Source organism: Psammomys obesus, unplaced genomic scaffold (genome assembly GCF_907164565.1).
Source record: "Psammomys obesus unplaced genomic scaffold, mPsaObe1.curated_primary_1811, whole genome shotgun sequence".
Taxonomy (NCBI): Eukaryota; Metazoa; Chordata; class Mammalia; order Rodentia; family Muridae; genus Psammomys; species Psammomys obesus.
In genome coordinates, this window is record NW_026587216.1 from 2,426,622 (window position 1) to 2,450,469 (window position 23,848).

The 23,848-nt window shown below is 35.5% G+C and overlaps 1 protein-coding gene across 3 annotated transcripts in view; it reads right to left on the minus strand.

The window, feature by feature from the left end:
- The window catches only part of Gpbp1 (GC-rich promoter binding protein 1), a 61,066-nt gene that overhangs the window by 4,980 nt on the left and 32,238 nt on the right, over positions 1-23,848 (minus strand). For 2 of the 3 annotated variants that reach the window (XM_055603396.1, XM_055603397.1), the window contains exons 3-11: positions 20,882-21,005; positions 20,532-20,755; positions 16,777-16,843; positions 15,757-15,816; positions 8,360-8,544; positions 7,166-7,306; positions 5,741-5,908; positions 3,767-3,951; positions 1,856-1,958 (exon numbers count right to left, since the gene is read on the minus strand). In XM_055603396.1, coding sequence (XP_055459371.1) covers positions 1,856-1,958; positions 3,767-3,951; positions 5,741-5,908; positions 7,166-7,306; positions 8,360-8,544; positions 15,757-15,816; positions 16,777-16,843; positions 20,532-20,755; positions 20,882-21,005 — 1,257 coding nt within the window. The remainder of the gene's footprint in view (positions 1-1,855; positions 1,959-3,766; positions 3,952-5,740; positions 5,909-7,165; positions 7,307-8,359; positions 8,545-15,756; positions 15,817-16,776; positions 16,844-20,531; positions 20,756-20,881; positions 21,006-23,848) is intronic. The other variant, XM_055603398.1, reaches the window with a different exon arrangement.

Genomic DNA, 23,848 nt, shown 5'->3' on the forward strand with positions numbered 1-23,848 from the left:
TTTTGTTTAATGTGTGTATGTGAGTAATTGCCTATATATGCCTGCACTATGACATGCCTAGTACCCAGAGGCCAGAAGAGGCAATGGGATCCCATTACTGGAGTTACAGGCCATTGTCAGATGCCCAATATCAGTACTAGGAACTGAACGTGGGTCCTCTGCAAGAGGCTCTTATCACTGAACCAACTCTCCAGCCCCTACTTACATTTACCATGAAGTGTATGAGGAAATACATATATGTGATAAAGGACAACACACAGGCTCAGTTCTCTAGAACCCTATGGGCCCTGAGGTCCAACTCAAGTTGTCAGGCTTCGTGGTAAGGTAAGGCCCTTTACCCACCGAGTCATCTTGCAACCCCTAAAACTTGGCTTGTTTTCAAACATTTACTCAATGTGTGTGTGTGTGTGTGTGTGTGTGTGTGTGTGTGTGTGTGTGTGTTGGTCTGTGTCATATGTGTATACAACACATATGTATACTTACAGTCAGTTCTTTCCTTCAATCATGTGTATTTTTTTTAAGACTTATTTATTCTTGTGTGGTGTTTTGCTTGCATGTATATCTGTGTGAGGATGGCAGGTCCCCCAGAACTGGAGTTACACAGAGCTGTGAGCTGCCATGTGGGTGCTGGAAATTGAAGCCAAGTCCTCTATAAGAGTAGTCAATGTTCTTAACTGTAAATATTTTCACCTACCCACCCCCACTATGTGGATTTTGAGGATAAAAAGGAGGTTTTGTCAGGCTTGCTGGCAAGTGCCTGCTGAGCTATTCTAAACCCGACTTTTTTTCAATAGCAAGTCTACTGTAGATATCACCCGAACTGAAATCAAGAGCTTCTACACTGGGTTGGAGAGATGCCTCGGAGGTTAAGAGCACTGGCTGCACTTCCAGAGGTCCTGAGTTCAATTCCCAGCAACCACATGGTGGCTCACAACCATCTATAATGAGATCTAGCGCCCTCTTCTGGTATATGGGAGTGCACAGAACACTGTATACCCAATAAATAAAAACTTTAAAAAAGTTTCTATACTTATTTCATAGCAGCATTATTTGAAGTAACCATAGGTAAAAGCCCAAGTGTCTATTAATAGATAAATGAATAAACAATATATGGACCATGCAAATAATTATATACTACTAAGGTTCATCCTAGGACCTGCTACATATACAAAACTTGAAGTTATAATGGCAGAAAAAATAAGACCATCACAGAAACATATAGTATATGATAACTTATATGAGGCATAAGAAAATCATCAAATTCATATGAAAGCAGAATAGTAGAAGTATGATGAGAATACTAAAGTTCACATTCAAGTTCTTATGGCTACTTCGTGGAAGACTCCATTCAAAATATTTAGGCAGAGTTTCTAATGGTCATAATACTAACCATAATATTTCTGCATAGAAAACAGTTATATATAACCGGAACTATTTTTTAATCTACAATGGATTTAAAAAAAATTTTGACAGTCTATCCAATATTTTCTAATAATGCTCTTTCAGAAAGGAAAGTATAGAGATCTAAAACAAGATGGTTTCAAATTTTAAATATTCTTTTTTTAAAGGATCAAAGGCAAAAGTTAATTAAAACTTGGTACCCATGTCAAATCAGTAACAAAATTAAAGGTTTGGGAAACAAAAATTGATGAGCATTTTGTCTACCTAGACACTGAACACACAGTAAGTTACTGCAGATTTGTCTCAAAGGGAATTCTAGCCTATGGTGCGATAGCTAGTAAATTTCTAACAAAACTTAAACTGTCCCCCCACCACAATGTTTACCTATCATTTGGTTGTCCTACTTACAGAAAGGCTATCTTAGGACTGAATCTAAAGGCTCAGGTTTCCTTACCTGTTCACTAATAACTTGGAATTCTCTCATTTCATCCTCAGTTAAGGGAGCACATGTTTCATCATTTTCACTGTCTTCCTGCCAGCCCATCTCCTTTAATAATCTGAAAAGGAGAAAAGCACACTTAATTTAGAGCTTTACCTGAGTAGTGTAACTATTCCCTTTATACTCTGTACAAGAAGATATGATCCACAACCTAGCATACGGTCCCCAATGTACAAAATGATTTCTGGGTTGTTTTTCTTAGAAATGAGTAACTGATCAAGTAAACCATATTTGGTAGAAAGTAAGAATGAACTGCCTAATGTTTAGGATCAAGGTTCTCTATGCTGGAAACTTGAGTAGGGAGAGTCAAAAATAAAAAGTGACAAATCCTTGTATTAAAAGTAGTAATGATGCCACTTTTACTTTTTCTTCAATACCGCCACATTCCAACACATGAAATGCTCATTAGATTTTCTACTTAAGAAGAAAAACCTATAAAAGCCTGCCCTATCTTGCACTTTATAATTAATTCCTCTATAGATGTCTTGAGCGTATTTCATTCATCATCTTCAGTACACAATTGTCTAAATACGAGACATTATGCTCAACAATAACAGGAAAATGATTGTTCAAAGTTCTCAACCTGCAGCTAAATAATGAAAAACTACCCACAACAGTTTTACCCCTTTCCAATTTCTTTAGAAGAAAATTCATGCATTTTAGGAAGAGCTAAGAAACGAGTAACAGAGAACTAAACATTCTGACTTGCTGGACAAGCTTCATGTAACACATGAAGCAATAACTTTAAAAGTTTCTGCTTCTTTTAAGGACTTCTAGTAAATTTTTCACTATAAGGTTATATATGGACTTCAGAACTGCAAAGAAAGTGAAAATTGAAGCTGTGAGAAACAAACATCACATTTTCATTAAAAAAAAAAATTAAACCTGAAATCTAAAAGCTTTAACTTTGTAAGTTTAGAGGAAAGACTGTTTTGTGGGCTTCAGGTGTAGGACTCAGTGGTTGGAAGCTTACCTAGCAAACATGAGGTCCTAGGTTCAATCTCTAACTCCCAATCCCATCACACACAAAAGGAGGTTAAGAAAGACGTTTATTTGCCCGCAGTCATAAACAGCAATTAATTAATGCTTCCTCGATTTAAATGCTAACTACACAATTTACTGACTTTAAAACACTCAATCAACATGTGTCTTGCCTCTTCTGTGAGACTGAAATAAGGTCAATGAAAGACATACAAATGCATAGCATTAAAAATAACTGTCTATGTACGTATTTATTCATTTCTGTATGTATACATATATTCATACAAATGTTTTCATTAATCCGAATGAGTATTTTTCATTTTTCAAAACAGGAATAGATTCTAAGCGTAAAGCCAGCATAAAAGAGCAGAGATAAAATCCCACTTACATAGAGTCCATTAAGTCAAATAGAAAACAACAATGATTACCTAAATCAGAGTGAAATGATTAAATTACAATGGAAACACAACTATGAATGCAATAAATAAAATAAAAATCATCTGTTCATTTAAAAACAAGTGAAACTTACTTTTAACAAACTTGTTGAAAGCAAATAAATTAGAGCTAGGTGTGGTGAAACATTCCTTCAATACTAGCACTCAGGAAAAGTGCCAGGCATCTCTAAGAGTTCACAGGCCAGCCTGGCCTACACAGTAAATTCCAGGCAGCCAAAGCTTTATGGTAAGACCCAGTCTCAAAAAAGACAATACAAAAAAGTTAATAATTTAGGAGTTGAGAGAGTATAGCTAAAGTCCATGTAAAGAACACATGAGAGCCTAAACCCAGTACCCAGCATCACAAAAATAAGCCCATCCATCACTAAACTTGATAATAAAATCTTAAACAGAGATATTGCCAGAAAAAAAAGGAAAGAGAATTACTAACCTGTGCTCTGCCTCAAGTGAACTGGAAAGAACATCAGTTTGTGGAAAGGTTGAAGATCGAATGATCTGTTGAGAAATCACTGAGGCATTGCCATTCTCTTGTGGAATTTCATTTTCGTCAAAGTTTCTGTTTATATCCCTTTCTTGGTGAGTACTATTGCTGTTATGCAAATTAAATGAGTCATCCTAATTTTCAGGGAGTTAAAAAAAAAAAAATGAAGAGTGAGTTCTAAAGAACAATTACTACAGAACCTGTCTAGATTCTCAAGAAAAACACATAACCTAAATTATTTATTAGCATTAAATATTAAACAACATTCTTACAAAAATATACAAGGCCAAAAAGATACAGATAAAGGCAAGAGAAAAAGTGTAATTGTGCAGCCCAGGTACTTGCTGTATATAGTCCCTGCTCTGACTCAGTCTTATGTCAATTTTTCTGCCTCAGTGCTGAGGAATAGGATTTTAAGTGTATATTTGTGTCCATGCATAGTATGCATAAAGAATGAAAAATACAGGGGAAAAAAAAACAAAAAACAAAGTTTATTTGAAAAAAAGGCTAGCCTGGTGGTGGTAGCACAGTCCTTTAATCCCAGCACTCAGGAGGCAGAGGCATGTGGATCTAAAGTTTGAGACCAGCCTGGTCTAGCAGGCTCCTGGACTACCCAAAAGAGAGAAAGAAAAAAGAAAGGAGGGAAGGAAAAAGGGAGAGAAAGAGGGAGGGAGGGAGGGAGGGAAGAAGAGAGGGAAGGGGACAAGGAAGAAAAAGGGAGAAACAGAGGGAGGGAGGGAAGGAAGAAGAAAGGAAAGAGAAAGAAAAATGAAGGAGGGAGGGAGAGAAAAAGAAAAGAAAGGAAGAAAAGAGAGAGAAAGAAAGAAAGAAAGAAAGAAAGAAAGAAAGAAAGAAAGAAAGAAAGCTAACTTTCTTTATAAGGAGTTGAATTTTCTTCTAAACTGCAATTTCAAAATAGGTTTATTGAGGGCTTATTTTCAACTACAACAGTGGGGGTGTAAGGGCACCCCCAGGGACAGGAGCCAGACAATTCTATAAAGTCATTGCTACCAAATGGTCTGAAAGAAAAAAAAATACAGGGAGATGACCAATAGAAAGGAAGTAGCCTGCAGAGAATGCACATAGGAAGGGAACCAAGGAACTACAAGCTCTGATCTTACTTTTTCTTTTCCATTTCCTGCTGGGGCTCCTCAAAGCTGAACCTGGGATCCAAAAGCTGAACCTAACTAAAAAGCAGAGCTCATTTCTAATCTTGCAAAGGAATTCAATGATTAATTAGAACCAAAAAGTCATCAAGTACATTTGACACAATGTACAAAGCTGACCTGATCTTGTAACATTATTGTTACACCCATCACAAATTCTATTGCCCAAACCAGATGTGATGGTACATGTCTGCCCAGCTTTTCAGAGGTAAAGGCAGGAGAGTAAGGTCAAGATAGCTGGGCTGCGGTGGCACACAACCTTAGACCCAGTGCTTGGGAGACAGAAGCAGGTGGACCTCTTAGTTCAAGAACAGCGGGGTCTACAGATGGAGTCTCGGGAAAGGCTACACAGAGAAACCCTGTCTCAAAAACACAAACAAAGCTGGGTATGCTGGCACCATGTCTGTAATCACAGCACTTGAGAGGCAAAGACAGGAGGATCTCTATGAGTTTGAAGCCAGCCTAGTCTAAGAAGTCTCGGACAACCACAGCTACACAGAGATACCCTAACGCAAAAAAAAAAAAAAAAAAAAAAAAAGTTCAAGGTTATCCTCAACTGTATGGAGAGGTAAAGATCAATCTGGATTATATAAGAGCCTAAAACATTCACCCAGAGAAGATAGAAACTTGTTGCCATGGGCTTGGCAGGAAGAAAACCAAAGATAAAAGTTTTAATTAGAGTTTGTCAAGGATCTAAATATTTACCGCATATAAAAATGTTAAAAGTCAAATCATGAATCACTGCAATTTCAATTACCTTCTCTGAGCCAGCATGACTTTCATCCTCATGTTCCTCTTCTACTCTGTCCCTTTTCAATGCTTTCAAAAATTCACTCTTTTTATCACTGCGCATCCGTGTCAGTTTAGTTAAACGAGGCTGCTGATTAAGTTTGTCAACAGGCGAAGAAGAATTTGAACGATTACACTAATGGGAAATTCAGAAATACTAGTAAACATATAATCAGGTAATCAATGAGTTCACAATCTTCACAACTTCTTGTTCATTTACTTATAAGGTAAAATTGATATTAAAGTATAGTTCAAATATTTTTTTTCTTATTAAATGGTTTAGCTTAAAAACTTTCTTATTCTAGAGGCAATGAAGGTCAGATGACTTGGAGAATTTGAAACATAAAATCAGGATTTTATTGTTTAAATGTTGATACAAATAAATATATTACACGCAAATATTTATAATCACTTGTGCAAATAGACTATTATTAGATTAGATTTCCCCAGATTCCTATAAAAGAAAAGGGAAAATGATATTGATTGAAGCCCTTTTCATTTTGTTAATTCTTGATGTTCTAGCAGAATACAAACATAATCTGAATATTAGAATTGCACAACAGAAACTTTTTAATCCAAAGAAAAAATAATGAGGCTTAATTGCTAGCATTAAAGTGTACATTATAATAAAGAACAATAAACCAGGTAGAAATACTGGTCATACTTTAACTCAAAAATTCTGCAGATGAGAACATAAATTATATATGGTTTTGATATTCCAATATGGAACCTAAAACAATTTAGTCTAACAACAGAGGAAAGAGTCTTTGATCCTAGATTACTCAAGATCAAATGAAATAAATTATTTTAATAATTTTATTAATAATTATTTCTGATGAATAGCTATGTGTGGGAATTCCACAATTTTCTCTGTTGTCTAGAATGCTTAGGAATTTAAGGTTTTTAAGTATTTCTATTCCTCAAAATACATCAATGCAAATGAGTTATCTGAGCTAAATTCACTGAAAAAAGTTAAAGCATCTCATCTTTAATGAATTTACGTATCTAATAAATTGGTTATCTAGGGCTGGAGAGATGGCTCAGTGGTTAAGAGCACTGTCTGCTGTTCCAGAGGTCCTGAGTTCAAATCCCAGCAAACACATGGCAGCTCCCAACCGTCTATACTATGATCGATGACCTCTTCTGGCCTGCTGGTGTACATGCAGACAGAGCACTCTTTGTAAAATAATCTTTTAAAAATAATAAAATATATTCATTAACTATCAGGATTTAGCAACTGGGCATCTGAGCACAACCTATGTCAGGAAGCTAAAGATTAAGAATGGTCATTTATGAACATGAATGAGCTTCAGACAAACCTGGGCAATACAGCAATAACCTGTCTTTTGCTTTTAAGCACACTATATTCCTCAAGACATGTTCAGCGGCATACCTCTTTTACTGAATTTGTTGACGGACTAATATTCTTGGCTGTTGACTTAAAAGTATTAAAGTTGCCAACACCATATGTAGATTCATGAGGAAAAGAAGTCCCAACTTTGTTTTCTTTAGTTTGGCTTTTCCATTGTGTAGGCTAAAGAAAAATAGAAGAATCAATAGTTACCAAAAACAAATTTAAATAAACAGAAAAAAGTGAACACACTAAAAAATAACCATAGAGCATAAACGTTATTTTTATACTATCTTCACCATCTCTCCATGGTTCTTTGGCCCTTGTGCCTTTTACTGCTGTTATTTCCTTATAAAGACAGTATCTATGTGGCACACAAGCAAGCCTAGAACTCACTAACCTCCTGTATCAGGTCCCTCAGTGTTGGGATTACAACACATGGTTCTCTGTTTTTTCTACAACCCAAGTGGCTTACAATCACCTGTAATACCTTTAGCCTCTGCAGGCAACTTCACATTGCCACAGACAGACATGCCCATACATATGATTTAAAAAAATAAAGGTAACCCATGTGTGCTAGCACATGCTTTTAAGCCCAGCATTCTGGAGGCAGAGACAATCTGAGTCTAGCCTAATCTACAGAGGGTAGGGCAGTCAAAGCTACATTGAAACCTGTCTCAAAACCACAAACAATAATGATAAAGAAGACTGGCAAGATGGCCCAGTAGATGGCAACTGCCTCTGATTCTGAGTCCAATCCCTGGGGCCTACAAATAGAAGACTCCTAAAAGATGTCCTCTGACCTCTACCTGTGCATTTTAACACATGTAAAGACAAACAACTACATACAAAATAACTAATGTGCTATTTAAACTAATACAATAAATTCTTTCAATCTAAATCACCATTATTGTCAAAACTTTATAGTTAAAGATTTCTTTTTTTGTCTTACAATAAGACTCATTAGCATTTCAAAAACTTAAAACTATACCAACCAAATATACCCTAACATCCAGTAGAGCAGACATTATGAAAGTTTAGTTTTCTACTCCTAAAATAAAATACAAAGGAACTAAAAAAAAAAAAAAAAAAAAAAACAATTATATAAAAATGTTTTACAACAGATGAAAACTAGTATAAAAAACAGCAACTGGTCTAAGTGCAGAGACTAATTGTAGTGTGCCAATTCACACATGGGACATCTATAATAAATCCAGTTTAAACACAAGGACTTACTTTTGTGGGTGGAACAGCAGGTTTGGGGACTAAGCCTTTATAAACACTCGGACCAGTTCCATTCTTAACTGGCTGTGATTGGAGGTTTCCTGCTACTGGGAATCCAGATAGCTGTAAGTCTTTTGTATTACCTTTCTTAATGACCAGCATTCTTGGAGTTCTAGACTTAGGATTCGGGGGATATTCTGCATAAATAAAGCACAAAAATGTATTATATACAATTTCAAATTTTAGGGTAAAATCATCCCACCAAAACCTTAATTGCATTTAAAAAAAAATAGTATCAGCTGGTTTAAGGTTGAAATAATTCATCTAAGTGAGGAAGCCAAATTCCATCTTAAGAAATAAAGCTAAAACATAATCTCATTAAATTTAAGAATTGGGCAATGATTACTAATGCAGATGACTGCAGGTGTAAAGATGTAACTGGAAAACCAGAATTTTATACATTTTCCACTTATTAAAAAAAAAAAAAAAACCCTGTATATTTGATGTTAATGAGCCAAGCCTTATGATATAATGGCTCTAGTCCCCTACGCTAGTCTTTAAGATCAAAGCTTCCTAGTCTTTCTCATCCTCTCATTGTACTAACAACCTTATATTCATTCAAAATTTACAGTCCATCTAATTATAAAATAAAGACAACACACGAGGTCAGGCCAACCAACTCAATCCGTTTTCTAAAGCCAGTACTGAAAATAGCTGCTAGATTAAAATGTTTTTCAACACTACTGTACTTGGTGAAAATATGAAATGTTTTTTCTGGAATTTAATCAGTTTGTATGTATAATCAAATAGATATTACACATATGCATCATTATCACAATGAAGTAATTCTCCATCCCTTATTAAAAAAAATTTTTAAATTATCAATTTCACAGTTAGAAAATTTACAATAGTTAACTTACACCAAAATCCCTGAAAAAAAAAAAAAATCCAAATTTAAATTAACTCAAAATATTAATGACATGCTTTTACGGACTGATAAGCTGGGTAGACACTTGTGCTGATACCCTGCCCCCAAAATACCAATTTCTTATCATAACAAAACTGTAAGGGTTCCTAGGGAAACCTGGGAGGATTCAGTTCATCTATAACCTTGAACTCTCTGAAAGACACAACTGGTGTGCCATCTACATGCTCAAAAAAAATGAGGACTTAGAACAAAATGAAAAGAGTGATACCTTAGCAAAAATTAAATATATGTTGGATTATTAGGGAAAATATCCCGTTATGTTTTAGTACCTAAAAGACCTACTAGCTTTAAGATTTATTTATTATTTATACAGTATTCTGCCTGTGTATATGCCTACAGGCCAGAAGAGGGCACCAGTTCTCATTATAGATGGTTATGAGCCACCATGTGGTTGCTGGGAATTGAACTCAGGACCATCATAGGGAAGAACAGCCGGTGCTCTTAACCTCTGAGCCATCTCTCCAGCCCCCCTAATAGCTTTAAAAAAGCTAACTTCAAGCACAGAAGAACAAAGAAAAGTATGTCATTAAAGCATAGTTTTACTAAATATACTATTATACAATGAAGGAAACCAAAAGTAGAAAATGAAGATCTCAATGAACAGAACATTGAAGACCACTACACACTCTACTGTCGTAACAGTTTTTAGCTAAAAGATAACAGCATAACTGACTAATAATAATGAAATCTATGAAAAACGCAGGCTCCTAGCTGGATACTGAGGCTAAAGCAGGAAGATCATGAGTTTGAGGCTTGCTTGTGCTTAAACTGAGACACTGCTTGATTCCTCCTACAAAAAGGTTCTTGCAGACATCATAACATCTATAGTCCCAGCACTAAAGGAGATATGAGATTGCCTGTACCAAGGAATACCAAACTGGTTTCAGTTAAAACAGTAAGATCTCATCTCACAACAGAGGGAGGAAAAATCCTGGTAGTCCCAAGGTTAGAAGACTGAGAGCTCTAAAAGGGGAGGAGGAAGTTGAAATTAAGTAAGACCATTATCTTAGCCTAGGCAGAATTTTAAATAACACCAAGGTATCTGAGGTGTAACTGATATTTACAAAATTCAGAAAGAAATTACTTTAAAGGTGTCATCTTAAGTGTCAGGCTTTGAAACTGAACATTTCAATCAGTAAACCACAATTAAACATGACTGATGACCTCTGGTACAATATGGCTAAGCAACTAAGTTTATCTTCCTTTCTTCATATATTCTTACACATTAACTTTCTATAATGGGAAAGGAAACCAAATAAACTGTGTTGAAGTTGAGTTGTCAGCAAAGAAGTGATCAATACACATTGCTAGACGGAGACGTGAAAGAAAAAGACTTAGTTTAGAATGTGCATAGAGAAATACAGCAGCTGAGAAGGATCTAATAATCCTGCCCCTATGGTCCCTCAGAAGCAAAGAAACAAAATGAAAATGTCAGGATATGGTAGAAGAAAAACGGATTTTTTTCCAGGTAAAAATATGTGATTCACAACCTTATTCTCTATGTTTAAACAGCAAGAAAATGGTTTGACACAGATTGAAGACTCATAAGAAGAAACACAATTTTTACACACACACACACACACACACACACTCACTCACTCACTCACTCACTCACTCAGTGATTTAAAAACACCAACAAGATGGTTGGGGTGGTGCGTGCCTGCAACTTTGAGAAGTTAAGGGAGAGTAATGAGGTTCACGTTGGCCTGAACTGCATGCTGGGAGCCTACCTCAAAAAAGAAGATTGTAGGGTAAGAAGAGTAGAAGGCAGAAAAGACAGAGTAGATAGACAAATTTGTTTTGTTTTGCCTAAGTCTCAAATTGATTCTGACTACAATTTCACCTTCCCTAAGCTTGGATTCCTTAAAGCAAACATTCTGACTATTTTTCAATATGGTCCTCAGTACAAAGAATGATGAAATGTCCTAAAAGCAAGAAAGATTAAGCCTTACAAAATTACTCACAGAAAAGCAGCAAAAGTAACAGATGACAAAAGTACTATAAGAAAGATAATAGATTAATACATTATGCTTTAAGTGTTTATATTCAAGTATGATGCAGAAAGAAATAAGGTTTTGTTCTGACTATGAAACTCTAACCCTAACTACCAAGCAGCTCTAAGGACACTTGTCATAACGCCTGACAAACCAAGAGTTTAATTCCCAAGGATCCACATATTGCAAAGAGAAAAATCACTTTCACAAGCTGTCCTCTAACACATACACACTGCCATCTGTACACATAGAACACAAAATAATCAAAAAATGACATTTTTAAGGGAGTTTTCTTAAGGACTGGGAAGATGGCTCAGTAGGTCAGGGGGCTCCCTGTGCAATCATAAGGACCAATGTTCAAAACTCCTAACACCTACATGAAAGCTGGTATAGCCCCATGTAGGCCTGTAATCCCAACACTGTGGGGAGCAGAGGCAGGAGGACCACTGGGTCTTAATGGTTGCCAATTATGCTCCAGGTTCAGTGAAATAACACACTTAGAATACTGTGGAGAATGACAAAGGAGGATACCTAACATTCTCCTCTGGCCTCAATGGCCAAATTTGGGCCTAACCAAGGCTATATACGGTGTCAAACAATTCACAAAGAGAGGGGTGCTCTTACTGCAATAATTAAATGATCTGCAAATAATGGGGAAAATGACTGTGTACACCTACATTCACTTCATACTGCTTTAATATTTGTCTCTTTAGATTATTTCCCAATTCTTACACATCTTTCTAAGTATTAAGCTTTTAGATTCAAATTACTATCTCAGATCTGTCAACTGTTAAACTTAATGAACTTCTATTCAAGAACTCTGAAGGTAAATGTGTTTGAAATTTTCCTTCTATCCTCTAAAGAACTCATCTTACAGTAAGAGATTTTTATTGCTGCCTTGTCATATATGCCTTCCTTATACCTACAAGAATTCATTTTTAATTTTTTAAATACAAAGTCACTGGCAGGAAAAACCTAGCTAAATTTTTCAAACAAATTAGAATTTGTACAATTGATACAAGTAAGAAAAAGAATGCAGGAGGCTGAGACAGGAAAACTGAGCAATTGAAACAATCTGGCTACAGACCTTGAACACATCAATTCACTGATTCAATCTACTATCTTTCACTATAGTTTTCATAGAGCTAACCACTGCATAAAATCTGATTCTATCACTGCATTTATTACTCCCTTTCTGGTTTACTATCTACAAGTTTTATTTTTGCCTTTTAATGACTCTATAATTCCTTTCACTTATAGGATTGTAAACAAAACAACTACTGACATTGACTAAACACCTGTGTCGTGATAAAGGTTTCTGAGTAAGAGACAAAGCAATAATTTCGTTTATTGTAATCATCTTTGTCTTTCAGGTAAGAGAATTCACTCAAAAATAAAGAGACTAAGTTATCTGTCCCATATCTAAATAACCAGTAAAAGATCTGAAGCTAGGGGCCTAGATCTTAACAGTGGTTAGTGGTCTTAACAACTGTATTGCTAAAGAAAATGGAAATCAAGTTGTCAGTTATTTTCAAAATGCTTAGTGTCTCCAACTAAAATTATCTGAATGGTCCAGATAACAAAACTTGCAAAGTATTTCCAAGTTGAGCCAAGGCTAGAACTGAACTGAGGCTACTTTAGATTGTTGTCTTAACAGACAGGTTAATTTAAATGTAGAAAGGTGTACAACCAAGTAGTACCAAAGTAGCATTTGAATTATGTTTTCAAAATAATTTCAAAACTTAAGACAATAATGACCATACATCAGATTCAAAAGAATCAACATCAACCAATTAAATCAAACTCCTATTGTGAAAACATACTTTAACAGAGAAAAACAATCTGCTAAAGATTATTTCTAAAACACAAACAGAAATTGAATTTTGCTGGGTTTGAATGTTCTTAGTTAACAAATCTGTTTTGATTTACAATAGTTTTAATCAGGTAAGTTACACTGTTTAATTCACATTAATATCAACAGACATGGTGCTTTTCCTTTAATGAGGTCTCTTGCTTTTTTGTTTTTTCAGGCCTGTGTAGTGTCACATGCCTGTAACTCCAGAGCTTGGCAAATCTAGGCAGGAAGATCAGCAGAATTCAAGTTCTCAAGACCCTGCCTCAAGGTGGGTAGGGAGGAAGGAGAAGGGGAGAAGGGGTACATGGGGCTGCAACTGAAATGTCTTTCTTTTCTAAATCCTTTTTCTCTGGTGCCTCCTGGGCACTAGGATTACAGTGTAATTACAATTGCCACCACATCCAACGAAGGAAGTTATGTTCCTGACAGAAGACTTATTTTCCTCAAGTTGTCTACTCATACTTCCATTTATTTCTCTTACTTGTTCTTTAAATTGTTACATTCCCTTTTTTCTTACAATGCTAAAATGTTCACTGTTTTTACACAAGTCAGAGAATCAAGGAAAGTATTTCAATAAAACAAAATGATCCATCACCACAATACTGTTAATCAACTTTCTCAAAAAAACTTTCCTAGTTATACTTCATTTAATGCATTTAATTTATCAACTTTTATGGTTCAGGCTAGCTATGTTACAGTTCTCTAGATAACAAAAATCTTTTTTGGGGGAGTACGGGTAGGAGACTGGTCACTAATATGCTTTTGTTTGAAGGCTAAACAAAAAGATTTGAATAATGTGATTTATACTAAATAAAGTATTAAAATACAAGTACTGTATCAGCTATGAGCAAAAATGAGTTCATCCATGTTATCAAATATAAATGCTGACCAGACGACTTTATTAATTAAAAACTGTTCTTGCATTGAGTACATATCTTAAGCACTAACTGTTAAGAATAATCCTGGTGGGCTGGAAAGGTGGCTTCCTGGTTAAAAGTAATGGCTGCTCTTCCAAAGAATCTGGGTTCAATTCCCAGTACCCACATGGCAGATCACAGCTGTCTATAACTCCTCATCCAGACATACACAAAGTCAAAACACCAATGCACATGAAATAAATATTAAAAATAAAGAATCCCGGTGGTATCCTACTAGCGCGCGCACACACACGCGCGCGCGCGCACACACACACACATATAGCAGTCATTAAGACTTCTGAAAATTTCCAAATTCATACATAAACATTTATTTTTCTTTTTCCTTGTTCCCCAAACTTCAGATAACAAAGTAATACAATGATTTTAAAATTCTGTAACACACTATTCAGTATCTTGAACTGCTGTCTTAATGTTGTGTTATTAAGAACACAAATTACTTTTGTCCCAAATAGCTGTGATTCAGGTTAAAATAAAAACACTAAGTAAAAATAAACATAGGTAATAACTTTATTTTAAATGGATTAATTAATTTCCGTAATCATTTTTTTAAAATTATTTATTTATTATGTATACAATATCTGCATGTATGCTTTTACATCAGAAGAGGGCGCCAGATCTTATTATAGATGGTTGTGAGCCACCATATGGTTGCTGGGAATTGAACTCAGGACCTCTGGAAGAGCAGACAGTGCTCTCAACCTATGAGCCATCTCTCCAGCCACCCCTCGTCATTTTTTAAATTGGAGTATTACGTCAAGAACAGGCCCACTTGTAATTGACAAAGTCATAATTTGGGAAACAAGTTATTTTCTTTTTATACATACTACATTTTTGTTAGTAAATTATTGCTTACCTGGAAGTATTATTAGAAAAATTCTAATGAAGTCCTTGCTAAAATCCTTCCATCTTCCTCAGGAACAAAACTATTCTAAATGTTGTAATGAGGAAAAGCATACTTGGGAACCCAGGGGGTAAAATGAGAAAGGAATAATGAAGTGTGATAACAATGAAGAATTTCATTGTAGTACTATGGGAAGCATTAACAATTAAGCATTCCAAAATTAAGCTTTTGTTTTATTTTTAATGCAGGCACATATCTTAGTTTACCTAACAAGTAAAAGAGTTTACCTCTCATTTAAATATCTTTTCAAGCCAGGATGGTAGCACACACCTGTAATCCCAGCACTCTGGGAGTCAGAGGCAGGAAGATCTCTGTGAGTTCAAGACCAGTCTGGTCTACAAAGTCTAACCCTGAGTCCAGGACAGCCAAGGCTACACAGAGAAACCCTGTCTCGGGGGGGAAAAATTCATCTTTTCAACTAGTATTCAAAAACCTTAATCAACTCTGAAACAGCAGAACCAAATCTTATTAATAGAAATACACTTCAGTCTAGTTTTCAAAACTGTCTTTGTCTTTAAATCATTTCTAAGATAAGTCAAGCAAGGACAGTACCACAATAGTAATAGTTTATATGACAAATGCTGACATTCCTGATTTTTTAAATTTACTTGCATTCCACTAAAATCCAAACTATCCCTAGTTTCTTAGCGGCTCTATTTAACACTTTTCAGGTGATTCTATATTCTTATGCAATCAGCTGTTCCCAGAAAAACTGAATAATAAGGAAACATACCTAAGAGAGGAGCTTGGGAGATTTTTTTGGTTGGGTATGTGTGTGTCTGGGCGTGTAGGCCTGGGGAGAGTGGTAGAAATACTAATTTGCAATACAGAAAAACAATGCCATTCATATGGTTCTAACAAAAATGTCTGACCACCCCCTCCCCCACCCTCAAAAGCCATTAAATAAAGAGGGAGATCAAAAGAAAACAAAATAATTCCCCAGTTTCACCCCATTAATACAATCAAGATCAGGGAAGTGGCAAAGTTTAAAATAATGCCATTATCATTAGGACTAGCATGCTATCATAAGCCACAATCCTTTTATTTAGTAGGTTGTTGGTATTCAATTAAAAATTACAAATGAACATGTGTACAAGTTTTAATATGGATAGCAACTTTTAATTTAGTATCAAATTCAAGTCTATTTTTCAGAAATCTTATGAAATTTTCATTATTTTAAACTTCACTTAAATCTTTTAGAAGCTTTCTAATTTTTACTATGAGTGCACTTTCTTCTTTAAGATATTATCAAATTAAACTCAACAATTTTAAAGGGAGTTATTTACCAGAAATTCTCATTAAACTTTAAGAGTCGCCCAAATCAAATAACCTAAAATATAGACTAGTCAAAGGAAAATCTATACAGTTAGTTTAACAGTCTATACACAACCAATTTCACATTACAATATGATTAGAAGTACTTATTTTCCCAGTTAGCCAAATTCCAAGAAACTAAAAATTCAACTATCTAGTGAGTTGTTTGAGATTGCTAGGCTGATCTCAAAACTACATTAATCTGGAATCATTCTCAAAAAGATCAAAATTTACTGTCACTAGCATGTGTGAATTAAGTATTTCAAATCAAGTTTATACCCCAAATTCCTTCCTTTTAAAGGTATTACTTCAATAGCTTAGCACTTCAAATGCAATTGTTAACAAGATTTATTGTATCCTATTTTGTGCTCTTTAAAAAAGAAAACCTACAAACACAATATATTCTGTCCCTCAAAAAAACAGATAAAATATTACTTACCCCACACACCCGCAGCTAAAGATTTATTCTGATTTGGTTCTCTCTCATATTCAGGATTTAAAGATGGCTGAAAGAAAATTAAATTTTAAAATGTAACAAAAGGTATGTGACTGTTTCACATATCAAAGGTCCTTTGAAACAATCACTTGGTTACACATCTTATAACTAAGGAACATGAGTTAGTTATGACAGCTAATAACTACTTAGTTATCATAATTAATTCTCCATAAACTAATTAACTAAAAAACAATTCGCCATAAACTGCTTTAAATTTTCTCTGCTAACCACTGCTGGTTGGAGACAAGGAGATTCATTCTCTTCCTCTGCCTGAGGAATAAAGTGGAGAACACAGACACGAGGGTGGGAATGTAGCATAATGGTAGAGTGCTGGTCTAATACATGCCAAGCCCTGAGTTAAATACTCAAAACTACCCAAAGACAAAAACCCACAGAGCCAAGGTGCCTACTGGCCCCTATAGTAGCTGCTACTTAGGAAGATCAGGGAACAATGACTTTAGTCAAGTTGTTCAAGGCAAACTGACCAAGACAGCAGCAGTAAATGGAAAACCCCAGTCAAAAGTATAATGCTTTCTGAAGTATGACCAAAGAGATGAAAATTATACTATTCACCACTTCTATCAGGTTTTGTATCAGTGTACTGCTTCTGTTAACACACTCATTCTGAGCACTGGGGAGGATAAGGCCAGAGAATTTAGAGTGCCATCCTGAGAACATAAGGAGATTAAGGACAGTCTGGGCTACAGGAGAGTTTGTCTCAAAAAAAAAAAAAACAAAACAAAACAAAAAGAACTAATTAAGATTGTATGCTAGTCGACTTTTTCTGTAACTTGCATAAGATAAAACCTGTCTCAATAAAGAAACAGAAGTAAACATGCACATTCCCAAAGCAAAATATGAAATTTCAAGGGATGCTAAGCATTATTCAAGAGATAAGAGCACTAATGGGTACTCTAAAGCTAATCTTGGTAAATGTTTGCACTGTAGAATCCTACACTGTACAACACTAAGACTCACAGTATTAAACCAGTATTACCTGGCAACACAGCCTGCTTTCCTTAAGAAAGATACTTAATACTTAAGATGACTGAACGAATCCAAGTACAAATATTTCAATTATGCACAGAAACAAATTATTATTAGCATGGAAGTAACATAACTATAAAGCTTCGTAAGAATGTGTATGCAGGTGGGCATGGTAGAGCTCGCCTATAGTCCCAGCACTCTAGTAAACAGAGGCAGGTGGATCTCTGTGAATTCTGGGCCAGCCTAGACTACAAAATGAGTCTAGGACAGCCAAGGCTACACAGAGAAACCCTGTCTCGAAAAACCAAAAACAAACAAAAACTAATGTGTATAATAGAAAAAATACTTCAGAGAAAACTAAATAGAATTAAGTTTATTTGTTGGCTATATATCCTTTTAACTACACTACAGCATTAAACATACTATGGTAAACTATAAACCTTTTATACATTTTTATATATTAACTATAAACTATGTCTATATTGCAGGTCTAAAGCTACAATGACTGAAAGCCACTATTATTAGGACTAAAGGTAAGGGGACAATAAAGTAGCAGCAATTAGGGCAGGGTTGTTTGTTTGTTTGTTTGTTTGAGGGGGAGAAGGAGAAACTGAAACAGTCTCACAGCCCTGAATAAGTAAGTACAAACTTACTCTGTAGGGCCAGACTGGCCTCAAACTCGCAAAGATCAGCCTGCCACTGTAATCATGCCTGGCAGTCATTAGTTTTTATTAAGAGCTTACTCTGTGTGTTTTCAGGACTGACCATTTAGTCTTGGATAAACAAATGGTACAATTAACACTGTACAGACTCAACAGAATGTATTTATATATTTAGAAACTTTCTCTCTTCTCTGCTCCCCCTTCTCTTACTCCCTGACCTCCCAACACCTCTTCCTCATTCTTTCATGGAAGCTCAACCAAAGGCCAGAACAGCCAAGGCTACACAGAGAAACCCTGTCCCAAAAAAAATAAATAAAAGAAAATAAAATTCAACCCAAAAAAAAAAAAAAAGTGTGTATCAATTTTAAATTATCAGGAATGAACCGGAGCCAAGTACCGTGGTACACATCTACAAACCCAGCACTTGGGAAGTGAAGGCTGAAGGATCGTTTCAAGGCTATTCTCAGCTACATAATAAGTTTTGGGGCCAGCCTAAGCTACACAAGAGCCCTAATGCCAAACAAAACAAAACAGAAAAAATAATAAAAAACCCAAGTCACTTTTCTGTGACTTAAGCAGCACAGAGTTTAAAAAAAAAGCACAGAGTTCAAAGAAGACACATGCTGGGATTAAAGAAAAAGTGAAAAATATGCTTTCATTACCTCAGGAGGATCAATCACATGAGCCTCTAAGTTCCATACTAGCCTATACTGGACAGTATATTAAACTCTCGTGTCTCAATCAATCAGCAAAACTACTTTTCAAGACAATATATGTATTTATTTATGTATATATGTAAACATACACACATATTTTCACACATACACACACATGAATGAGAAATTATGTGCTCTTTTGAGTAAGACAGTCACAAGGCTACTAGTTCTACGGAAGAGTATTCAATTTTCTATAAAGAATAAAAACAACATAAATATACCAAACGATTCTGAAAGAGGTGGGAAGAGAGGGAGAACAAAACTGGCTTACAGCAGAGCTGGTTAAAAAAAAAAAAAAAAAACACGTTCAAGTGGCCAGTGAGATAGATAACTCAGGTGATAAAGGAACCTGCCATCCAACCCACCAACCTGAGTTCAATCACCTGGACACATATTGTAGAAGGAGAACCAATTCCCAAAAGTTATCCTCTAGAGGCTATGTGAGATTAACAGCATGAGTCTTTAATCTCAGCACTTGGAAGGCAAAGGTGGAATCTGAGCTCAAGGTCAGTCTGGCACTTACTGTGAATTCTAGGGTAGCAAGAGCTATGTGGTAAGACCCTGTCTGGAAACATTAATACTAAGGACAATGTTTAGGACACTGTAATGCTTTGTATCATCACTTCACAGCACAGGTATTGTTAATGGTCACAACTAAACACCCCAAAATAAAATTAACAGAAAGGAGGAGATGTTTATTTTAGCAAATGGTTTCAGAAAGCTCAATTCACTGGGATAGGGAGGTCTTTGTGGAAATTTGAAATTCATATCATGGATGCAGGAAGCAAAGAGAAAGGGGGTGGCTACACCGTACCAGCTTTCTTTTTAATTCCTTTTATGCCATTTGGAACCCAAGCCCATGCTGCTAACATTCAGGTTGAGTTTTACCCATTCATTAATCCTCTCTGCAACTGGCAACCTGCTCTACATAGCAAATTCCAGGCCATCCAGAGCTACATAGTGAGACCCAATCTCAATAAAACAAAAATCAAAGTTAATTTGACTTCCAAACACATGGCCTATACCAACACACATACAAGCACATACACAAAGCTAAAATGTAATAAGTTGATTCCTTATAAAATATGAGGTTAAAATAAAATAGACAAAAACAGGCAAAAGTGACTCAAGCTTGAGTTCAACTCAGCCCAAGTTAAAGCATGAAACCCTTACTCAATACAAAACACCCACAATTGGACAAGCACCTGTTAGGATGACTCTACAAAAAATTACCTGACCTAATTAAAACAAAACAAAACTACCCTAGCAGTGCCTTGACACTAAAATGGCACTTTCACATACATCATTTATATTAAAATTATGAGAAACTTACAAAATCCTCTGCCTCAAACTGTCTGCGTTCTCTTTTGTCTTCTTTCCTCCCAGGCTCATTGTCAGGGATGCTGTTCTCATGTAGTCCTTGGCTTTTTCCAGAGTGGAAAACACTGCTACGAGAGCGGGGATTTCCACCATGGTGTCCCCCTCGGTGGTTTATGTTTTCTGTACCATTTCTGCCATGCGTACGCCATCCATTTTTTTCTTTCCTCCCAAAATTACCTTTATTTAATAACAGTAAAGTAATATAAATTCAAAGACAGTTACACTTAATAAATAGCAATCAAAACATCCTAAAGATTATTTTTTAAATTATCATGAATTCTATCATTCCTTAACAAATTTTACCTCCATTAGGACGTCCAATACCAGAATCAAAGCCATCTGAGGAGTTGTGTCGTCGACGATTCACATCATAACGATTTTCTGTCCATGAAAAATTTTCAGAATGCTTCTCAAAATTCAATGATGACTGCAATAAATTAATACAAATATATTTAGTAAGCCTAAATTTAACTTTAAAACCAGTAACATGCCAAACTTATTTCTAAGAGTTTAAATGGTTAAGAATACAGTTACTTCCAAGGTATTTGAAATATGTATGAAATTAACCACATCATTAATCTCTTTTCTCCTGCTTTACAGAAAAAAAAGCATACTTTTCTGAAAATTTCAAGAACTACATCTACTTTTCCAATAATAAGTAACAACAGCAATAAAACACTCCAAAAAAGCAAGTTTAAATGTGATACATTTTTCTTGTAACAAAGTGTAATATTCTGTACTGCAGTCACTTGATGTAAACATTTTCATTTTGTGGACTCTGTGCTTGTGCCTCACCCAGCTGACAATATTTTTTTTGATGTAGAAGAAAACAGAATGAAAATGTTTACATCAAATGGCATGTAGATCTCTGTGTGTTCAAGGCCTGCCTGGTCTACAGATCAGGTTCCAGGACAACCAGGACTACACAGAGAAACTCTGGGGTGGGGGGGGGATGATAAAAGAGGAGAAAGAAACTGTCAAGTGTGAAACATTTTTAAGTTTACTGGACTCTTCATAAAGTAGTAACTACAAAAGAAAAAGAAGAATAGAGAAAACCTATTTCAAACTGCAAAATACAAGGTCTTTGTAATGATTACTTAAAAATACAAACATTAAAGATATAATCACAATCAAATTTCCCTTTCATAAATGGATTTATACATCATTAGAAAAGAAAAAAGTGTAAGCTAGGTATAGTAGCACCCACTCCTACCCTCCTCCTTCCTTCTTTTAAGACAAGGTCTCAGTTATGTATCCTTAGTGGGCCTAGGAGACTAGTAGACCAGGCTGGCCTTAAGAGAAAGGGCCTTCTTTAAAAACATGTAAAAGCCATGAATTGTGAGACATAATAATACAAAATAAGGATACCCTAACATGAAAAAGTAAGCAAAGGTTACAAAAAGCTAATCTCAGAAACAGGAAGAACTAAAAAGGAGGGAGGAAAGCTAGAGCAGTGAAGCTACCTAATTCCTTAGGAGCCCAGACACTTTTTAAGTCCCAGATGCTAAACACAAGAGCTGCAGACTGCTGTTATGGGTTTGGAACTAGCTTTGGTCCAATCTTTCTTTGGTGTGTCTATGCTCCCAATTCTTTTCATTTAAAACAGAAATGCTTACTCTGTGCTATTATATACTGACGTACGACACTTATTTTTAAGGTAGATTTCTTATAAGTCTCAGAAGAGACACTGGAATTGTGAATAGTGTTGGGAACTTTGGAAGATGAAACAAATGCATTTTGCATCATGAGATGGCTCTATGCACGGTTCAAAAGCAGAAAGCTGAGTTTTGAATGTTTGGACACTTAATCGCGGGTTGGTGGCAATGTTTGGAAGCTACTAAACCTTAAGGAGGTAAGCCTTACTGGGGACAGGGAGAGGCAGCATTACACAGCCCATTTGAGACTTCACAGCAGAACTCTACTTCTTATTTACTCTCCGCTACCTGACAGCCTGTCTCTAACTCCTACCGCCATGAGGGAATGACTTCCACAAACCAGAAACCAAAATAAAGGAGAAAAATGCAACAAAATGGAAAAAAACAAGAATAGTGTTTCTGTACATCAAGTAAACCTGAAAGAGACAAAATTTAGTGATCCAGAGTAAAGCTGGCATTCTGTGTGCAGCTGGTAAGAGTATAAACAGACAAGGCATGCCTAAAAAAATTATGATAAATTGGCTATTCACCATATTCAAATGACAGAATCAAATATTTTTATAATTAATAAAAATAACAGACTGTGTAAGTCTGCTTTAAAATACCAGTTAGTTTAGAGAGTGGACATATTACTTCATGACCAACCAAATTTGCCTGATATCAGGTAATGAGAAGGGAACTGAAAAATCCTGACAAGCTCACGCTCGCGCTCTCTCTCTCTCTCTTCTTTTGACGTTCTTTTAATTCTAAATTCCTACTTCCATTAAAGAACTGAATTAAGTACTCAAAGTTCCAAGCTAATAAAAGACCTCAGTATTTTACTCAGTTACAGACAAGGTTTGAAATCTGACTGATCTGGAAATAAGTATGGAATACAAGCCATTCTTTTACTTAACAGCAACACTCTTTACAGACTAATGTTATTGAAAACATTAATAACAGGCTCCATGTAACTAACAATGCTTTAAAGCACAACAAACTAATATGAGAATGTATGTGGCCACAATTTCTAGTTAGTGTATTGAAAACTACAAGTATTAATAGTATCCCAAATTCATGAGTACATACACTCATATGGAAATTTTTTAGTGTTTTTTTTTTTTTAATTTCTTATTTATACAGTGTTCTGCCTGCACACCAGAAGAGTATATCAGATCTCACTACAGATAGTTATGAACCACTGTGTGGTTGCTGGGAATTGAACTCAGGACCTCTGGAAGAGCAGCCAGCACTCTTAACCTCTGAGTCATCTCTCCAGTCCTCATATGAAAATATTACAGAACTAAAAACCTGAAAGTAAAATAAAATTAGCCTCTACCTACTTTTCTCTCAAAAAGAAATACTTCTGTCATTTGGAATCCCTAGATTCCCAACATCGTTACTTTTTGTGTGACTTCAATATTCACTAAGATTCTAAAAACTGTTATCAGTCATTATTCTGTGATCACACATATCTGAAGAAAAGGGGCTGAGTTAGCGAAACTGCTAGCATTTTGGGCAGCAAATATACCAAGTCACAGGCATTAATATACATCCTAATTCAACCTTGCTGTTTCTAACCTTAAATACAACATTAAGCAATTAATGAATTCTGGCTTTTATAAAGCTGGTTATG